Here is a 19,274-nt window from a genome sequence, read left to right on the forward strand (position 1 = left end):
ATGAATGCGTAAAATATATTTGGTGGCAAAGGTACGAATCTCCTTGAAATAGCTAAGTGATGGAGAGAGTTTATCTTTTGTTAAATATGCCCCGGTGCTATGTGTTTGTGTTCGCGTTGGCGTCTGCGTCGGCGTCTGCGTTGGCGTCTGCGTCTGTGTCCGCGTCTATAATGCAGTCGCTAAAAGAAATGCGAAGCTGGCTCGGTGTAAATATTATATCTGCGATAAGTAAAGTCTTGATTTAACAGTAGATTCTTTAAATTAATTAGCATAAAAAAATCTACCAACTTATTTATTTTAAAAAGTTCATTCAGCGTAAAATACAATTCAATAAAAATGCAGCTTAGACCCTTGGGCACAGACGCAGATTAACTGACCTTTCGAACCTGTATAAGGTCCAAGCACATTCTGTCGCCTGCTGTGCCGTTGAGACATCGAGGCATCTTTGCCAAATGTTCAACTCTTTCGCTCTGTTGACTACTCACAATTAGCCATCTGATGCATAATGAAAACGAGAATGGTAAAGCATGTTGGAATAGAATGTCATCAATTGGTATCAATGAGAATAGGTTGCTACTAATCGGTCGTCTGCACTATAACTGTAACGAAAGCTGAATAATTCAATGGACGCGTTTAAATGACACACTCATTTATTTCAGCTGACACGGAAAAGTGACAAAGCATACTCGAATAACAAACTGACGTCGCTTTTGAGGCTGAACAAGTATGACGAAATAATAGATATGTTTGAGACTATGAGTCCATGTAACTTGATGGATCTGTGCGGCAAGACAGTACTTCACTTGGCAGCCGAGCATGAAAACCTGACTGCGATAGATCATCTGAGCGCGCAGGGTGCAAACGTTGACGCGCAAGACAAGCAAGGAGTCACGCAACTCATGACAGCCATCAAGCGGGGACACGTCAAGTCAGTTGTGACTATGCTCAAGATTAACGCCCATATTTGCGGTTGCCATTACACGAACGTCAAAAGACCGTTTCAGTCGATCATATTTCGCTTCGCCGTGAAAATGCCACTGAACATCGTCAAGATGTTCTTCGAACAGGTCAAAATCAGGAATCGGGTGGACCTTCGGATTGCGACGAAGGAGCTGATGCGCTTCAATTGCCCACTCTACTGCGTGGCCTTGCTGCAAAACAGCTCGATATTCAAGCACATGCTGGATCGCGGCGCTTCCGCGACGAGCGGCTGCATCTACACCGGCAACACGGTGCTGCACGTGGCCGTGCAATTTTCCATCTGGGAGATCGCCGAGCTGTTGATCGAGCGCGGTGTCGACGTCAACATGACCAACAAGACGAGCGAGACGGCGCTGATGCTGTACCCCGTCGCCAGGTCCACCGGCGAGGACTTGCGCGTGCTGCGACTACTGCTGTGTCGAGGCGCTTGCCTGGTGGGCCGCACCGCTCACGGCAAGATACAGGTGCACACCCTGTTGACCCGCGGCACCGCGCCCGTCGTTCGCGAGGTGTTGCGGTACATGCCGGACCTCGGCGTGAGGGACGCTCTCGGGCAGACGCCACTACACTACCTCCTGCAAAACCGGAGCGACGGAGTCGTCGAGCAGCTGGCTGGCAGGGAGCTGCAGCTGCAGCTGGACGCGTTCGACCATTTCGGGCGAAGCTCCGTGCACCTTGCCGCGGAGCGGGCAATCCCGCGGAACGTCCAGTACCTGCTGCGCCGCGGCGCCAACGCCAACGCCAGCGGCGACGGCGGCGCCACGCCGCTGTTCAGTGTTCTGAGCTCCCTCGGAGAAGCGGACGCCAGCGGAAATGCTGCCCAGTGCATCGAGCTGCTGCTGCGACACGGCGCGGACATTCAGTTCGTGGCTGGTCATCGGAGGACCGTCTTCGATACCGGCTCGAAGCGCGACGAGGCGTCCGGCGCGGTGGCCTCCTGGTCGCCGGCGTGGCTGGCCGCTGTCCTCCCGATCGTGGCTTACTTGGCGCTGTCCGAGTCGCGAGGCACGGCCACTGTCACTGAGCTCACGCTCGCCAAGATCAACTCTTGCCTGCCTCTCAGGTATCACTTGATGCATTGCCGACGACAACTGCGCCAGATTAGGAGACTCGTAGATCCGCCCTTGGTTGGGATATTTTTTAAGTGTCTAGCCGACAGCGATGAGAAGGTCGTGCGTCTGGCGCGAAACCGAAAATTAACTTCGAAACTGCTGAGTGCCATTAAACAACTTTCGAGACAAAGCAGCTATTCGATCAGTCTTCGGAATCTGCTTCGCAAGGCTGTTAGTATGATCGAATTGCAAGATCAGGCCATCCCCAACCTCTGCAGAATCAAATATTTATGCAGCAATAGGCTTGTCGTCAACAAGATAATTAGTTACATGAACGAGCAAGATCTAAGAATTTTGAGTCAATTTTAGCTACTAAGATCCGTTCTACCGCCACGTTTTGTGATATTGTCGAAAACTTGAAACTGCGACTTCGCTCCCAGGCTATGATCCGTGCTCATATATATAAGAAGAGTTAGCCACGCTGCATCCTTCTATATATACTTTGTTTTAAAAGTAGCAATTATTAGTAATTCGCAGTCGAGACCGACGACATGAACTCGCACTCTACCTGTATATTCACTTTCATATCCACTTTTCGCACATGTGTAAAATAAATTAGATGTTTTATGCTCGACTCGAGTATTTTTCTTCACCATCCTATTCCTATATTGTACTTGTTCAATCGTTCGAGTATTGAGCACGCTTTAGTCGTAGACTCTTGACTGACGCTTGACTAATAATTTTACTAACTGAACTCTGATAAAGTCGTAAGTCGAAGCACTCGTAAACGAATGAAGCATCAATCACTCTTGATCGTATCCAGCTATGAGGTGAGCCCTAATCGAGGCAATATTGTACTCAAATATTTGGAAAAACTTGATTCTGTATAGTTACGGCCAACGGCAATCTAAAAAGTATTTGAGTTTCACCTCGGCACGAATGGAGATGAAGTATGTCAGTAAGTTATATCGTTGCAAGCATTTTGAGGAAACAGCACGCAGGCAATCCGTAGCGCAGGAGATAAAAGTATGTATATCTCATTCGGAAACTAGCTTGGTCACCGTCTAAACTAATATATCCAAGGAAATTAAATGACCCGCTGAACCCTAAACGTCGCCCACATTTTTCGGAAAATCATACGTTTGTTTAAATCGCTACTTTATTGTTTGAATAAATTATGAATAACTGGATTTTTATATCCCGGCAGATTTTTCAATTTAGCTTATTTATTTTTTTTTTTTGCCTGATTTTTTGAAGACAAGCTCTTGCCATTTTTTTGAAAAATACCTGTATTTCAAAAGCTGTGAATGCTTAATTAAGTAAAAGATTTGACGTTTTTCGCCAAGTTTGCATGTTAATAACTTTTTAACTATTCAAAATTTTCGGACAAATAACGAACCTATTTATTCTTTAACGCTTACCCTATAACACGATATGTTTTGTGATTGCTGGTCAGAGATACACTTTTTTATGGTTACGGGGTGAAACCGCGCTCGCGGACGCTTTGTTACTATGTTGCACACCGTTTTTCGAAAAATATCATTAAACAATACAATAAATATTAATTTGATTCAGTCACACGCGAATTACAGATAAAATTCCTTTTTATCTTAAATATTATTTTATTATAAATATAATTAATTTTTAAACGTCAAATACTTATAGAAATTGTAGATGCGATTTGTAGTGATACTAAAGTTAGAAATTCACCTATCAATAAATTTCCAATAAAAATGGGCTTAAAAAATATCAAGTAATTGTAGATACTCATCATCTTACTGATCGTAGCAGACTACACAACCAAAACGGGCACTCACAATCCAAACTAGAATTGTGTCTCCGTTATTTCGGGCGAGGTAAGCTATCAACTACATGTTTATTGTTTTTTTTTTAATTTTTTCACCGGAATTTATAAATTTATTCAATTATTATATACTATAGGATCCTCGAAAACACGTTAAACAAACTATTGCATAGAAATGACGGATTCACATCAAATAGAAGTTTATGAAATAGATAGTGGCTGTTATATATTTAACAAGCTTAGCATTTACGTTATTACTGCGTTATCAGTAACTTACCAGTTGACGAGCTTTCCATGTGATATATCCGTAGGTTAACTGCTTATCATATTCATCTAAATATCAATAATTTAGAGTCATATTTATATGGGTATATGATATTCAGAATGATTTATTAGTACAGAAGAAAGTAGATACTTTCTCGTCGCCGATTGATAAAAAAAGTTGCTATTCTAAAATATGTATTTTCTGGAAAATGATATGTCGTTGTGTGAAAGTTAGAATAGAGTGTTGATATTTTGTTCTTGTTAGAAAAAAAATTAGAAGAATAAATACAATGCAAGTTGTTAATTAAATCAAAGCTGCCATGTGAGTATATTTGAACAATACTTATAACTGTAATATTAAATTTTTACACGTATTGCAATCACGTACAAGTAATAATATGAATTACTTATTTATTAGCAATATTATATATTTATTAGCAAAAGAAATCCAGATCCAGATACCAGATTAGGTATTTCTGAAGGGATCCAAACTCAAATTTGCTCCATCACTCTCAGTTTTCGACATATCTAACCTAAAAGCAAAACACAACCCGTACAACTTTGTAAAAAAAAATTTTTTTACAACTTGAATGACGACACCATAAAGAACAACTCTTGCCCTTCAAAATGCACTCCTCATTTTTTTTCAATATTATTTTTTCCGGCAGAGATGACATTGAAGTATAATTAATTTGCATTTTCGCAAATGTCATTTAAGAGGAGAAAAGTTTCGCTGAAAGATAATAGTGGTAAATAGCATATCTATTAGAATACGCTTGATTTAAAATAAGCGTAGAAAGTTTCAAAGATGCATCCCTTAATGAACTACTCCCTAATTTTCCAAATCCTTGCACTTTATAACTCGGTAAACTACAGCTCAAGACTGCCATAGCCAAATTTCTTTAACCAACATAATCTGTAACCTACAACACTATAACACTTTGGAGCACTACAACCCAATTTCCTAAACCCATAGATACCATACTCTTTAGGGCGATAATTACAGACTATTAAAACGACATTTGCAAAACTACAAATTTATTGTACTTCAATGTATCATTTCTGTCGGAAAAAATGATATTGAAAAAAATTCGAAAAGCTTTTTGAAGGGCAAGAATTGCTCTTTAAGATGCCGTTATCAAAGTTGAAAAAAAACTTTTTTTCCACACAATTACAGGGGTTGAAAAATAGCAAAAAGCGTTTTTTTAACGCTTTTAGGTTAGGATATCTCAAAAACTGAGGTTAATGGAGCAATTCTGAGTTAAGATTCGGATTCAGCGTACCAAATCCCTTCGGAAAAACCTGATCAGGTCTCTAGATCTGAGAAGTGTCGGTCTGTGTATCATCAGTCTAAAATTCTAATAGCTTCTTCTACGTCTTCTAAGCCTCAAATAAACTATATGCACTTACTTAAAGGGCACCTTGTTCAAAAAAATAATAAAGAAATCAAACTTCAAGTAATTATAATTATGACTTTAGAACTAATTTTTTGATTCCACGGGTCCGTCAAGTACGTATATATTTGAAGTATAATAGCAGATTAGTGGAAATTATTAGAATTTAAAAAAACTTTGGTTCATCTATGTATTATAACATATTAACAATCGATTTCAAAAATTCACTAATACGAATTTAGACTTATGATTATTTTCTACCAGCTCACCTATTAGTTCATATTTCTTGAAATGTATGAAGGAGGAAGTAGGAAAAAATTTTATTTTCGGTATTTAGATCATTTTGTTACAATATATTTTATAAGTTATAGAACGATAAATGTTTACCTTGGTGCCAATATCATTTTCCATTTACATGAATTAGTAGTCGTTGGCATTTTTAGATTATTTTTACTTCTTTATATTGCTGTTTTAGGATTTCATTAAAAAATGTTTCACGTTTTTGTATCAAAGTAAAAATCATGTAAATTTTTCTTGTGATAGAAATTTACTTGTTATACGTTATTTTTATGGGGAATCCAGTGCGGAAAGTTCAAAGGATCACCTATAACTAATTTTATAAATCAAAATGTGTTGAATCCAGTAATATCATTATTTGTCCTTGTAACCTTAGAAAATTTTGAGATATTTTTGAGATCTTAATTTGAATGATATAACATAACTCAAAATTTAAAAATGTATAACCCGACATCCATATAGTAGCAGGGGCGGCAGAAGGCAATGATACAGTAGGATGAAGTGGTTGATCACATGGCAGTACTCGATGGTGAGTGGGACGTGATGAATGACTCGTTGACGTCCAAGATAAATCCGACTGATCAGTGTCTGATGAACTCGGCAATCACAAGCTTTCTTGATGCGTGCATTTATGCTAGCCTGTCAATTGACTGAGTTTGACTCGGATATATTGAACGCATTATAATGGTAAAAACTGATATGCGTGCTAGTTATAATAATTATCAACATTTTCTGAGCTTTACTCAGATTTGAACGCATATATTCGTAGATTTGAACGTATAAATCTGTAATAAAGAAAAAATATAGAAAAGTTAGTTAGAAAATTAATTTTGTTTACATTTCTTGTAAGCAAAGTTAATTTTTGGAATGACGATTGCAGGCCACGCTATAAGTGAAGAGAACCACATTGTTTTCTTTTATTTTACTTCGAAAAATTGTAACACGAAGGCATAAAGTGTATAGGATATTACGTGCAACGTGATCTCGAGGAAGAGAACATTCACCGCTTCTTGCTGTCATTGTACAGCAGCAGCAGTAGAAATCGATGTTGCTGCATTTTATTTCTCTATGCGAGGCTATTTATTTGTATAACCTCTGTAATTATTGTTGATTTTCCATAAAAGTGACTGTTGAACTACCAATTAGTAATTACTAAAGTAGACAATCACATATTTACGGAGAAATGTAGTAATTCTTCATAATCTTAGAAAGAATTGTTAGGATGATAGAAAGGTACTTCTGAGCGCAATCCCTCCAAGTTAAATTTTACATGCGATAAAATATTCTTCGAATTTAGAAATAGGACGCGTAACTAAGAAATCAACGATAAAGGAATTATATTAAGGAGAATAACTATAAAAGTGTAACTATAAAAACATAATAAAACGACCAAAGGTAGGTGGAACGTATTATGTAATGTAAAATTAAATGAATATGAGTTTTAAATAAAGTATATCGGACAGATTTATTGACCGATACATTAATTATATCATTGAAGAATAAGTAGGTTTTTTATTTTTCCAAAAATATTCTAAAGTTAAAAAGTTATTAACATGCAAGCTTAGTAAAATACATCATATTTTTCTTTTTAAAACATTGTTAGCTTGAAATAACATGCATTTTTTAAATAAATGATGTGAAACCTTATCCTTTTAAAATCAGCCAAATGATCTAAAAACAAAATTTGTCGAGATGGAAAAACCTAATAGGTTTATAATTTGTTTAAACATTTGCAATTTAAATAAAATGTACCATTTTTCTGAAAAACTAACCGTAATATTAGGATTCAGCGGGTCAAAATACATAAGAATACATATTTTATTTGTTTGGAAATATTTGCTCCCAGACTAATAGCCACGAATCATCATCCGAGTACGCAACAAGTATCAGGGTAGCAAGCTAGAGTGGAGCTGTGCCTTTTGGAGAGAGTCGCGCTCACATGCACATTATGCGATACTTCTAGTTATATAGTCACGACGCGGAGAGAAAAAGTAGGTATATAATACGCGTCGCGCTTACCACGGCTCTCTTTATACATAAATATTTGCCGTTGGAGTATGCGCGCACTATATGCACGCGTCGTACAACGTGCAATATAAGTTGGAAACTAAAGTCTTTACTAGGGTAATATCAACAGTTGCAAGAGGCGTTCGCTCTCTCGATAGCTCGTCTATATCAATTCCTATACTTTACTTTTCCGTGCGCCAAGCATTTATTTATCCGATTCACAGAGATTGCAACTATTTATAGCCGTTGCAAGCCCATTGCTCGCGTGCAGTCAAATAGTTTTTTCAACTTTGGCTAGTTTTCATTTTTATGCATAGCGAAAATAAATATGTACATATAATACAATAATAATTGATTTACCGCAATGAAATCTGAACGTTAATTGTGTATAATATGCTGCGCATATTATATTCATATATATATATACTGGACAGTTTTAGAATTTCTAACAGACTCGAGGTAATTGACATACTTGTTTGTGAAAATCTAGCAGTGAACCAGCTTGTACTTCTTCATCGCAACAAGAAACGTAAAACACTTTTTAAATCTATCAAATAGTAATTTCGAAAGCTAATCTTGATTAATGTTTTTTATATTAAAATATCAATTAAAAAAACATGAGTATTATTCAAAAACGTCCGTGTATTAAATAACAGAAAAGGATATAATTTAGTGCGATTGCATAATTAATTGTCGACTGTTTTAAAAAGCAATTATTTGAATGCCGTACTGTATTTCTATACTATTGAGATTAACGAGCCTCTTTTTCTTTTATGCGAGTGAAAAAACAGTTGTCAGTCGCTCAGGCGTCGCGCTCGCGTATCATCTTGAATTTTATAAGTAGGCGGTATAAGGTACTTATTTTATAAATCTTTTAACAAAGTGATAACAAACATAGATAGTGTCAGTAATTAATTATTAAGTTTGCAAAATTGGAATAAAGACTATAAGTAATCCAATGCAATATGAAATCGAGAGAAACAATATTTCGCAATAGGCAAAGCCTATTAAATGTGTGCATGATTGGACGCTTGTATCTTTCTTGTTTTTATATGTACAAATATTATGTCATCGCATGCGTATATCCTCCTCTCCTCATCCCCTTATAAAAAAGTAATGGATGACATGTTAAAGCATTTTATTCGTGATCTGAATGGCTGAGATATAGTCACGTGATATGCTGTTATTTTATTCCCCTTATAAAAAAGGGATGGATGTCATGTTGAAGCATTTTATTAAATTGTTTATAGCAGTTTTCGATATGATAAATCATGAATTTTGAATACGCGGAATTGTTTTATTAAGATTCTGTCTAGAGGGTGAGTACCTTCGCCATTGATCTTTTCTTGTTTACTTGTCGCGCGCAAAAGCCGGTAAACTCTTATCAAGCGTGAAATAGTACACTACGATACAAGTGCGGGAAAGTAGAGTCTTGTCTCGTGTGACATTTACACCCGGGAGCGAAGCGAGGGTGGAAAGGTACACGAGACGAGAAACTCTTTCCCGAACATGTGCCGTACCGTATTTTTTGATACGCCGTGTGGAAAGTGCGATTTTCAACGCACGTTTTTTACCGAGCGTGCGGGAAAAACGCACTTTCCGCACGGAGTGTCGAAAAAAATTTTCCGTTTGGTTTCGCGTATGAGTGGAACCTCTTCGCGTGCAAAAGTAAGTGCCCTTTTTCGTAACGCCGAGCGATAAGCCACGTGGTGTTTTGCAGTCGAAAAATGAGTAGAAACAGGCGATGATTAGTGCGTTGCCGACTTTCAGTTTTCGCAAGCGGAAAATATAATTTGTTAGCCTGCAAATAATAATTTATTATTAGGATAGGGATTAGGATTAGAATTAGGGTGCTATGGATATAAATGTATCCGATTGTGCAAAGGCTCTATACTGCAACTGCCCAATGTGCAGTTGCTACTGTGCAACCGGACTTATGCATCTCAATAAAACCCCAGTAATGCATCGCGTTGCTGTTTGTGCTGGTTTTAATTCTAATTTCATTACGGACATAACAGTGACAAGATTTTTATATTTGAATTAAGAGTGTTGTACTCGAAGCATAATAGTTTAAATTTCCAAGTTCTAACTGTATTATTAAAAAATTATTTTTTTGACGCCTATGACGATTGATAAATATTCGCCACTGCATTATGTCTTAGACACTTTTTTGATGATATTTTAGAAATATGTTGAATAAATGCTATTAAGCAAGCAACGTTACCATCACTAAATACAAGATTGTTTGAATGTTCGGCTTACTGATAATAGAATGTTACAATAATAATAATAGAATGTACTATTAAAAATTGCAAGTAATGGATTCTAAACAAATTATTTAAGTTTCTTCTTTTGCTACATCATTTTTTTTTATCATATATGCCTTAACAACAGATTATCAGCGGTTGTAAATTGTTTCTTTAAATGTAAAACATGAAGGTCTTTCACAGTCTCAGGTAAATAATCATCAAAATCATACATTTTATTATTTTAACCTAGTTTTGCATAATATCAAGGATTAACGCCAAATTACTCGTTGAGAATTATTTCGCCTGCAAAGTTATTCGTAAAAACAATTTGTTGCAAAAATGCGTTTTTAATTATAAACTTATTATTAAATTTTTTTTACATTTCATTTGCTTGTCATTGCAGGGATTTTTTTAAGTACAAAAAGAAAATAGAAAAATTATAGATCCTGCACTGATTGCAAATATACAGTAATTAATCAAATTAAAGTGACCATAACATCAATACAAACAGAATTTTCAGACAAACATGGCATAAAATTATTATCTGAAGATATCCAAAATCACAAACAATTTTTAATAAATAAAAATGATGATAAATTATCGCAAATAGTCTCAGTATTAATAAAGTCATTTTCTAGCTTTCATGCGTGATAAGTAAACAAGAAAAAATCATTAGCGAAGGTACATTTTCGCATGCGAAGATGCATCTCACCGCCTAGACATACTCTTTTATTAATACACGTTTTACACTATGATCAATGTTTTGTAAACATAATTGAAAAATCCAGCTTTGAAAAAAGTGTTTTGCATTAAATTCTTGTCATATTTATCAATAAAACAAGAAATGAAAAAGAAAAATGAAAGCGCGCGAAGCGCATCTGATGTTCTTATAGTTATATAATGTAAAGTCGACTCACGTATATACATATGTAAATACGTTACTCATGCATTCCGTTCACGCTCTATAGCTGTCGTTCTTGAATCTCGGCTGTTGGCATTTGGCATACCTATGCGGCATTTCAAAGAACAACGATATATATGAAGAAATCGCAACTGAATTCTTAAGCTTGTATTTATCTTACGCTCAATTATTGGCTTTATGTAGGTTATTATTAAATAGGTAAGTTCGTTTATTTTTCCTGGTTTTGTTTTATTTAAACGAGCTGTACTTACGGTTGAATATCTGAGCTGCGCTGTCCTTCAATTTTGAGGTTATCGTATAATGCCAAATATTATATCATCATTAAATTAGCCCTGAAACTAAACTCGTATAACTCAAACTGTTATATCAAATTAAAATTTAGTTTAATTATAAACGATTGATTCGCTTGCACTTTTTCCAGTACATAAAATGCGACTGTTACCTCAACGTATGCTTATTCCATTGTTAGTGAGTTTTTCAATAACTGGAGCTACTGTAGTATTATTGTATTTCATCAATAAAAAGGTTAGATATATTTTTAAACAGATTCAAAACTATTATATATAGTTTCATATTTATATATTTTATTTTATTGTAGAAGGATGAGGAAAATTTTAAATCTGGACAAAAATCAGAAAAATCAATCAAAATCCAAATTCCTCGCCAAGTAGTTCCTCTTGTTATTGGGCGTGCAGGCTCAGTGATTCGTGAATTACAGGAATCTACAAATACAAAAATTAGCTTTATAGAAGATAATGATGTTGACTTACCTATGCGAATCTGTGTTATAACCGGAGATCCTAAGAACTTAATATTAGCAGAAAAAAAGATTCAGGCTGTATTGATCAACCAACCATTGATTGAAACTTATGAACAATGGGTGCCCCAGCGAACAATTATGAAGATGACTGAGAAAGGGGAAGTTTTGCTTAAACAAATTCAGAATTCATCAAATGCGAAAATTATTCTTGAAAATTCATTTAATGTTGCTGATTTAGGTAAATATGAAAATGAGAGAGTATGCATTAAATTCTCTCTCTCCTTCCCCCTGCTCCTTTTCTCTTTTTCACTCTGTAATATTTCATTATTTTATTTTTTGACAGATACCAAGAAAAGAGTAATAATAAAAGGTACTGCGGAGCAAATTGCAAATGCCTTATTATTAATTGAAGATAGAGTACGAGAAAATAATGAGTCCAAAGCCAAAACTGAAAAAGGCTCAATCAACAGAGTTCCTAGAGTTAAATCATTACCCATTGCTACTCCCAATGATTCCCCAAAAAGTACAGAAAACTCAAAAGAAATATTTGATATTCAAAGTAAGTTATTGTATAGTGTATAAGATTTTATCAAAAATAACAATTTATTAAAATAAAAATTTTTTATTATAGATAATGAAGGAAACATGGATGTTTTTGTTTGCTCTGTGAATGATCCAAGTCAGTTTTATATTCAAGTTATTAGTGATACAAATGCAAAATTGGATGATTTAATACAAGATATGCTTCAATATTATGAAAATGAAGAAAACAAAGAAGTGCATGCCTTGAGAGAAGTAAATAACAATTAAATATAATATTCATTATATATTTAATTAAAAAATTTAGTTGCCAAGTTTACTTTATCTTCTTTTCAATAGATAACCATTGGACAAACCGTTGCTGCTAAATTCTTGGATAACAAATGGTATCGCGCGGAAATCATCTCACACCTTGACAACGGCAATTACGACGTGTATTTCCTCGATTTTGGTGATCGCGATAGTGTAGAGAGTAAAAATATCTATGAACTGCGCACAGATTTCTTGAGTCTCCGATTCCAGGCTATCGAGTGTTCTCTATCAGGTGTCAAACCTAAGTGAGTAATCTCTATCCTAATAAGCTTTTTAATAATATCTTTGACATATATACAATGCAATTTGCCGGTACAAAAGTCATCTTATTTATAATCAATTACTCAACTCGCTGTCATCCATGTTACTTGATCTGGAGCTACTTATTCCAGCTTCGCAAACTTCCATAAACAGCTCGGGATTGACTTGTTCCATCATCTTCCAAGCAAAATTCTTCGTAATATTCATCGCATTCTCCTCGCAGTATGCTAAACAAGCTCTCTTCAATATGTCACAGTCAAACTCATCAGCCAGTAATAATCGCGTGGCTATATTGGCTGCTGTTATCGTTTCTGTCAAGCTTCTTTCGCACAATTCTTTCAATCCTGAATTTTACAAATGACGTTAAAATCAACATCTTTGTGGAATTATTAAAAACGAAGATGTTTACCTTGCAATTTAAATCTCAAAGATAGTGCGAGCAGCTGAGGTGCCAAGGCATCAGTGTTATCGACATGATCGGTATAGATATAACGTAACAACTCGTCTATAATATCTTTCGATAGATCTAATAACTCTATTTTTTGTTTAATCTATGGAACAAATATTAACAATCTTTTTCATGGTTCAAACAAACAAATAAATTGCAAACATTTTAGGAAGATTAGTCACTGTTTTCAAGATCCCATGAAATGAGTCTCATTAGTAAAAGATGGAAAGATCTCGTGCAACCGTGTGGATATAAAAAATGAGATTCTAGCTTTAGGTAAATTAGAAAGCGGCGATCACAGTCAAACTATTGAGACATACGTTGTCGGTTGCTTCTTCCGTCGTGCCATTCTTCTGTTCGATTGGCGTTATCATGTTCGCAAGCACGTCGCTACGAGCTAATATGACACAGCTGTGCACTGGGATCACCATATTTTCTTTCTCGTTTTCACCCTGGCAGATTAATTTTGTGTCTGCTACGTGAGGATGCTTCAGTAGTCGTGCCATGTCCTGCGACATTGAACATGTTGAAAAAGAATAATTTAAAACGTGTTATTGACAGAGATGCGTCCTTTGATCTATTAAGTATTTTAGGAGTTGATGAAAATTCCAGTGATCAGTGTCGGTTGTCCGTCAAGTATCGATTCATTACTTCTCATTTATCGAAACTGCTAAATTAATAATGATGAAATCGAAATCGATTCTTCACTTCTATTTTGAATCTCTCTAAAGTAAAAATTCGCGAGTACATTAAAAATGAGTTATTATCGACGCGATTCAGAGATTTGTCAGTGCTCGAAGTCTAAGTGTTTGGTAATAATATTTGCAAAATAATAAAAGCAAAGAGGTACCTGTGACAAGCTATGTTTTTCGCTTTCGCTTTGTACGATCTGTATTTTGACCATAACGCATAGCTCGCCGTTTTTCTTGAGGTGTCGATCAACAATTGACAAATCGCTATAACCCAGCGATATAATGTCACGAATTGCACGCAGTTCCAGCACTGTACGGCTCACGTGACAATACTCCCAGTAATTGACGTCCGCGTTGAAAACCGCGAATTGGAAGCGAATCCTCGCCTGCTCGACCTCCTCCACCGTGCAGTTCAAAATGTTGAGGCACAACACCACGGGATTGCTTATTCGCTTTCCTTTCAGACAAGTTTCTCATTAATTGTGCTGCGATTGGATGCGTAGTCTGACTTTGTGGAAAGTCGCGATTATCGGTAAATTAACGACATTGCCGTAGATGCATGAAGCTGAGGAGTCAATAATAACTCGATCTAAGTAAAAAGACACAATTTTCTAAATAATCGTCGCGCGTCGCTCAAATCTTTCTCAAATCTCTAATGAACGTCCTCCGCAAATTACGCTATGCCGCGGTGCTGAATTCCCAATTGTCGAGTCTCTGCAAACAGACCGTTAACCGAGCAAAGTAGAAAAGTGCACTTTTGCCGAGCTACATTGCCGACGCGCTCGTCGCTCTGCTACAGCTCGAGTGCAGGGCAGATTTTTCGAGAATGAAAGAGGCGTGCGTGCGAGCGATATACCTTCGGGTCCTTTCCAGAACCTAATGGACAGATTCCAGGTGCTGCGTATGCCGTTGACATTGATCTCGAAACTCGGGCTGTCGATGCTGCTCTTCTTGCTCACTACCTTTTTGTAATTGGCTATGGGCCATGCGTACTTGAAAATCACCTGCGACACCGTCGGCACCAGCAGTTCCATCCTCGCTTGTTCTCTTGTCGCGCCTCTTGGCTGCTTTGCGACGTGCCTGCGAAACAGCTGCGTTTGTACTCTTTGCTCAAAACCACCCACCAATCGAGACTAGTTTAATGCTCAAGCGGCGCGAAAGTGATTCTACTCGGCTTAGAGATGCTGGTCGAGCCTAGATCTACAAACTCGGAACTCGGCGCGCGCGGACGGATCTGATCCTGCCGAGCGCTGCTGCCTCTTTCGATTTTTCCTTACCCGCGCTGCTCTCTCATCGAGCTGCATCGGCGCGGACAGCGAAGCGCAGAAGGTCAACGCAGCGATCCGAGCTCTGGCAAGCTCATCGTTCTGCCTGGCTCTGCGCGAAGGCGCAAACTTTGAAGAAAAGCGTTGCCGTACTATTGGCGAACTGCATCGGACGAGGATTGAACCGCGAGCTCGCATACCAGTCAACGATAGCAAAGCCAAAACTTGCATCTTCGCCAATTGTCCGTGTTCACTGGCAAATCTATGAAAATCGATGAATGACTCGGCTACAGTGGCTCGTTTGGCGCCGCAGGCTTCAGAGCTTTGTCATTACGTTGCGCTAGCGGCGCGCGCCACCGCAGCATTACACCAACCAAGTGAAAGTGCCTCGACCGCAGCGGCAACCAACTTGTGCAAAATCTATTCTCGTAGCCGCGGTTTGCATTGAGAATAAAGCGCCACTCAGCAGGAAAAATTAACGACGCTCTGGCAGTTTCCGTTCGTTATTGACATGATTATTCCACGGTGTAATAAGCAAAATATGCACTTTTGTCACGAACTGAACTGTTGAAGCTTTCCGGACGTCTTGATTATATTATATATATATATATATATATATATATATATATATATATATATATATATATATATATATATATATATATATATATATATATAAAGGAACGTGAGTAGGTTTCACACGTTCAGCTGTGTACAATATTTCGAATAAACAAGGCACTTGTTCCGTCAACTTACATAATGAGTCGATGATCATTATCTCGAAAAATTCATATTCTTCAAAAACTCGAAAGTCGAAAGTAGGTTTGGGGTCAGTAATTACGACGTAACTTGGTGACGAAGAACAAAGCTCATCACAGCTGTGATGTCAAAATTTTGGGTAGTCCAACGAAAGTGAAATACGTACTAAGAAGGAAGAAAAATGAAGCAGCAGCAGTAGCAAAGCGCTTGTGATTCTTTCTCTCTCACACACACACATACACACACACACTCATACTTCATATACGCGCGACGCTCACCTTTTCCGCGATAGCGTAGTTCGAGCGACACTGCGTGTATAGTTAGCGTGACGACGACGACGATGATCGGTTTTACTTCTCGCGCGCTGTTAGCGCTCTCTATATATCCAGATATAACGCACGTGGTGCTAGCGAGCGTAAACATCAAGGAAGCGATGCGTTTCGATTTTGCCAAGGTTTTCTTGGATTGCGTTAGACAGAATATTGATGACGTTCATTGAGTGCAAGACTATGCTGCTACTTAAAAACTCGGTTTTTGAGATGAAAGTTTGCTATAAACGAACATTTAATGGAAGATCAATAGAGTGGTTGTTGAAAGGAATGTATGTATTTTTTCGCACTGACGAAACTCATGAGATTTTGTCTGTGTCTTTCATCTTTGATGCATGCACAGCACGCTTCGATACTAGTTTGAGAAAGTATTTTCAGCTTCTTGTGGGCGTTTTTGTCAGAGCGAACAGAGCGACGTTTTTCACAACGCGTGCGGTAAATACAACTTAACCTAGTTACACTTTCTGTCTCTGTCTGTCTGACCCCCCCCCCCCTCTCTCTCTTTTCTCTCGTATTTTTGGCAGCTCTCCTGTCATGTGACATGCCATACCAGCTTAACGAATATTTATCGGCAGGTCGTTCTTATCCTCTTTGTCAACGCTTTCCTCTGGTAACTAGTGGAAAATAACACTAAACGAATATACACTGTCCACGCATATTCAAACAGCGCGCATCGCATTGGACACAAAAGAGACCAGAGATACTGTTTCACTCTGTTGGTCAGATTTGAATCAGGCGCAAAACAAGCTAAACAATTAAGTGGCTTCAAATTGGAATCCTGTTGATGATCTGCACTGCAGATCATCTTATGTTTCTTCAATCACAGTTCACTCCTATTTCTATGCTCTTTGTATTATTTTTAATGAAATCAATGCTCTAATTAGGCCTTCATTTTCCTGTTTCCGTTTTTAAAATACAAATAAATCAGCTTAATTTCGATATTGTGATGGAATTTTAAATCGGCTGTCAAACATCTTCTTAAAGTGAAAAAAGACGAAATTCGTTGATGCTAAGATTCACTTACATTATGTGAGAAATCCGAATGGAAATAATAACGGTTTTCACGTTTTCATGGAATAAACAAGCGGCAAGCTTTAAAAATCTTGTACACTATGTGATCATAACTTTTGATTTTCGTCGCAATTCGTCAGACTTCCAATAAGCAAAGATGTAACAAGACGAAATAAATGTTCGGGGCATAGAGTAATAGATGAGTGAGAAGTGGTAAAATCCGATGTGATACTTTTGCTGCAGAAGTGGCGAGTGGAGCAGCGAGGTGACGGACAAGTTCTCGCAGCTGTGTGCTCTGGGCCAATGGCAGCCACGTGTCGCCAAGATAAGAGGCTACAAGGAGCGAGCTTTTGGCTGCGGCTCGAGTAGGCGTGAGGGCTCGCCTATTCCCTCGATTGAGCTTTACGAGCGACGCGACGAACAAGTAAGTTGTCAATTATCCAGGCTTTCTTTTACAAATGCGACATTGCCGCGACGGATATGGCTGTTCAGTGCAATGTTGCCTTTTAACTGGAAAGATCGGAAGCTCGAAAGCTTGAAATGATTCGCCGAGTTTGGCGTCACACATTGGCAAGCTCGTCTGGAAAAACCGTCGCACAGGGTCCCGCAAAAAAGCACTCTGTCTCCGTTAATACACAGTCCGAACTCACGGTTTTAGCTCATCAACATCAATAAAGAGTTGATAAGGCTGGACTTGGCAGTCGCCGAAAGCGAGCCCTGGTCAGCAGCCAGCTCAACGGTGTCGTTGTCGCGATGTGCCAAGAGTCCGGACGTGATCTCTCTAACGAGCAACGGTAGCAGTGCCCACGGCAATGCCGGCAAGCATTCGATCGAGCAGATTGACTTGACATTCACGCCCAAGTCCAAGGTATCATCGCGATTACTGCATCCTCTATATTACTTCTGATCTCGCGATTGCGTTTTCTACTCAACTTTACCTTCTTGTCTGTTGTCCTGCAGTCTGGCAACGTCGACGTAATCGATCTGACGACACCGACTGCACTCAAAAGCCAACGAAATGGCTCTTCGTCTTCGTATCATTTCATCGAGAATGAGAGCAACGCTCATAAGCCACGACCCGCCAATCCTTTCATGAGAAGCTCTCAATCTGTAGTACGCAACATCGTTCCAGCTGGCTTCGAGGATGAAATGTCGGCCGATGAGTCCGACGGATACGACTTTAATTAGAGCTGGTTTTCTTGAGCATGTTTTATGTGCCATTATTTATCGGAATGATTCTTGCACTCGGTCCTTTTATACTTTCACGCAAACAGTATTCCGAGCGCTCATTTCTATAACGATTTTTATTTCGATATTTCTATACATATTCTCTGTCGATGCTTTATCTTTCGTCTACCTAATAGATTGCAAGAAATTCCTTACTTTCAGTTTCCTTTTATTTTCAAGCCGTCAATTATTATTTAGATAAATTCTAGATATTTCATATATTCCACGTTACTGTTCATTCAGTCGTTCCAGTCCCAACGAAATAAAACATATTTATGTTACCTACAAAGGGCTAAAAAAATTTTACCAACATTCAAGAAATATAATTTATTGTGATTTTATGTGATTTTATTTGCGAAACAAATTGAACAATTTGTTTATGAATAACAAATGTTGTGAATAACTAGGCAGTTTTAATAAACTAGCTGCTCTATTGCATTATCAAGTGGATTTCAAAAGATTCTAGGAGCACTAAAATTTTTGAAAGATTTTAAAGTCGTGATATTGGCATAAAGATATCAAAGATATCTGTGAAACCACTCAACAGTCTTCCTTATATTATGTAAACATAACCGTGATACCTTTAAATCATTCAAGTACAACAAGTTGATTGATTATGCACTACTTTCTTGTTACGTAAAGGAAGTTTTGATTGTTCAAATACGTGATCGAATATCAATGGTCTTCCTTATGACGAAAA

The 19,274-nt window shown here is 37.7% G+C and overlaps 2 protein-coding genes across 3 annotated transcripts; one reads left to right on the top strand and one right to left on the bottom strand.

The window, feature by feature from the left end:
- Positions 1–10,643: 10,643 nt before the first annotated feature.
- LOC131666850 (tudor and KH domain-containing protein homolog) lies at positions 10,644–18,660 on the top strand. Its single transcript, XM_058939837.1, has 9 exons — positions 10,644–11,168; positions 11,392–11,495; positions 11,569–11,968; positions 12,074–12,289; positions 12,362–12,525; positions 12,610–12,827; positions 17,591–17,771; positions 18,006–18,215; positions 18,308–18,660. The coding sequence occupies exons 2-9, from the start codon at positions 11,400–11,402 to the stop codon at positions 18,533–18,535; spliced, it is 1,713 nt and encodes a 570-aa protein (XP_058795820.1). The 5' UTR covers positions 10,644–11,168; positions 11,392–11,399; the 3' UTR covers positions 18,536–18,660.
- Positions 11,646–15,715, bottom strand: LOC131666851 (speckle-type POZ protein-like). 2 transcript variants are annotated; one of them, XM_058939839.1, is made up of 7 exons: positions 15,261–15,715; positions 14,840–15,063; positions 14,142–14,440; positions 13,612–13,800; positions 13,253–13,394; positions 12,932–13,187; positions 11,646–11,692 (listed from the first exon to the last, which is right to left on the bottom strand). In XM_058939839.1, exons 1-7 carry the CDS (start codon positions 15,275–15,277, stop codon positions 11,683–11,685), a joined length of 1,137 nt encoding a protein of 378 aa, XP_058795822.1. In that variant the 5' UTR covers positions 15,278–15,715; the 3' UTR covers positions 11,646–11,682. The 2 variants fall into 2 exon arrangements, with proteins under 2 accessions (XP_058795822.1, XP_058795821.1); XM_058939838.1 differs by lacking the exon at positions 11,646–11,692 and having other exon boundaries at positions 12,770–13,187; positions 15,261–15,711.
- Positions 18,661–19,274: the final 614 nt, after the last annotated feature.

The sequence above is a fragment of the Phymastichus coffea genome, unplaced genomic scaffold, assembly GCF_024137745.1.
Source record: "Phymastichus coffea isolate CEN01 unplaced genomic scaffold, Cenicafe_Pcof_1.1 PCOF00061, whole genome shotgun sequence".
Taxonomy (NCBI): Eukaryota; Metazoa; Arthropoda; class Insecta; order Hymenoptera; family Eulophidae; genus Phymastichus; species Phymastichus coffea.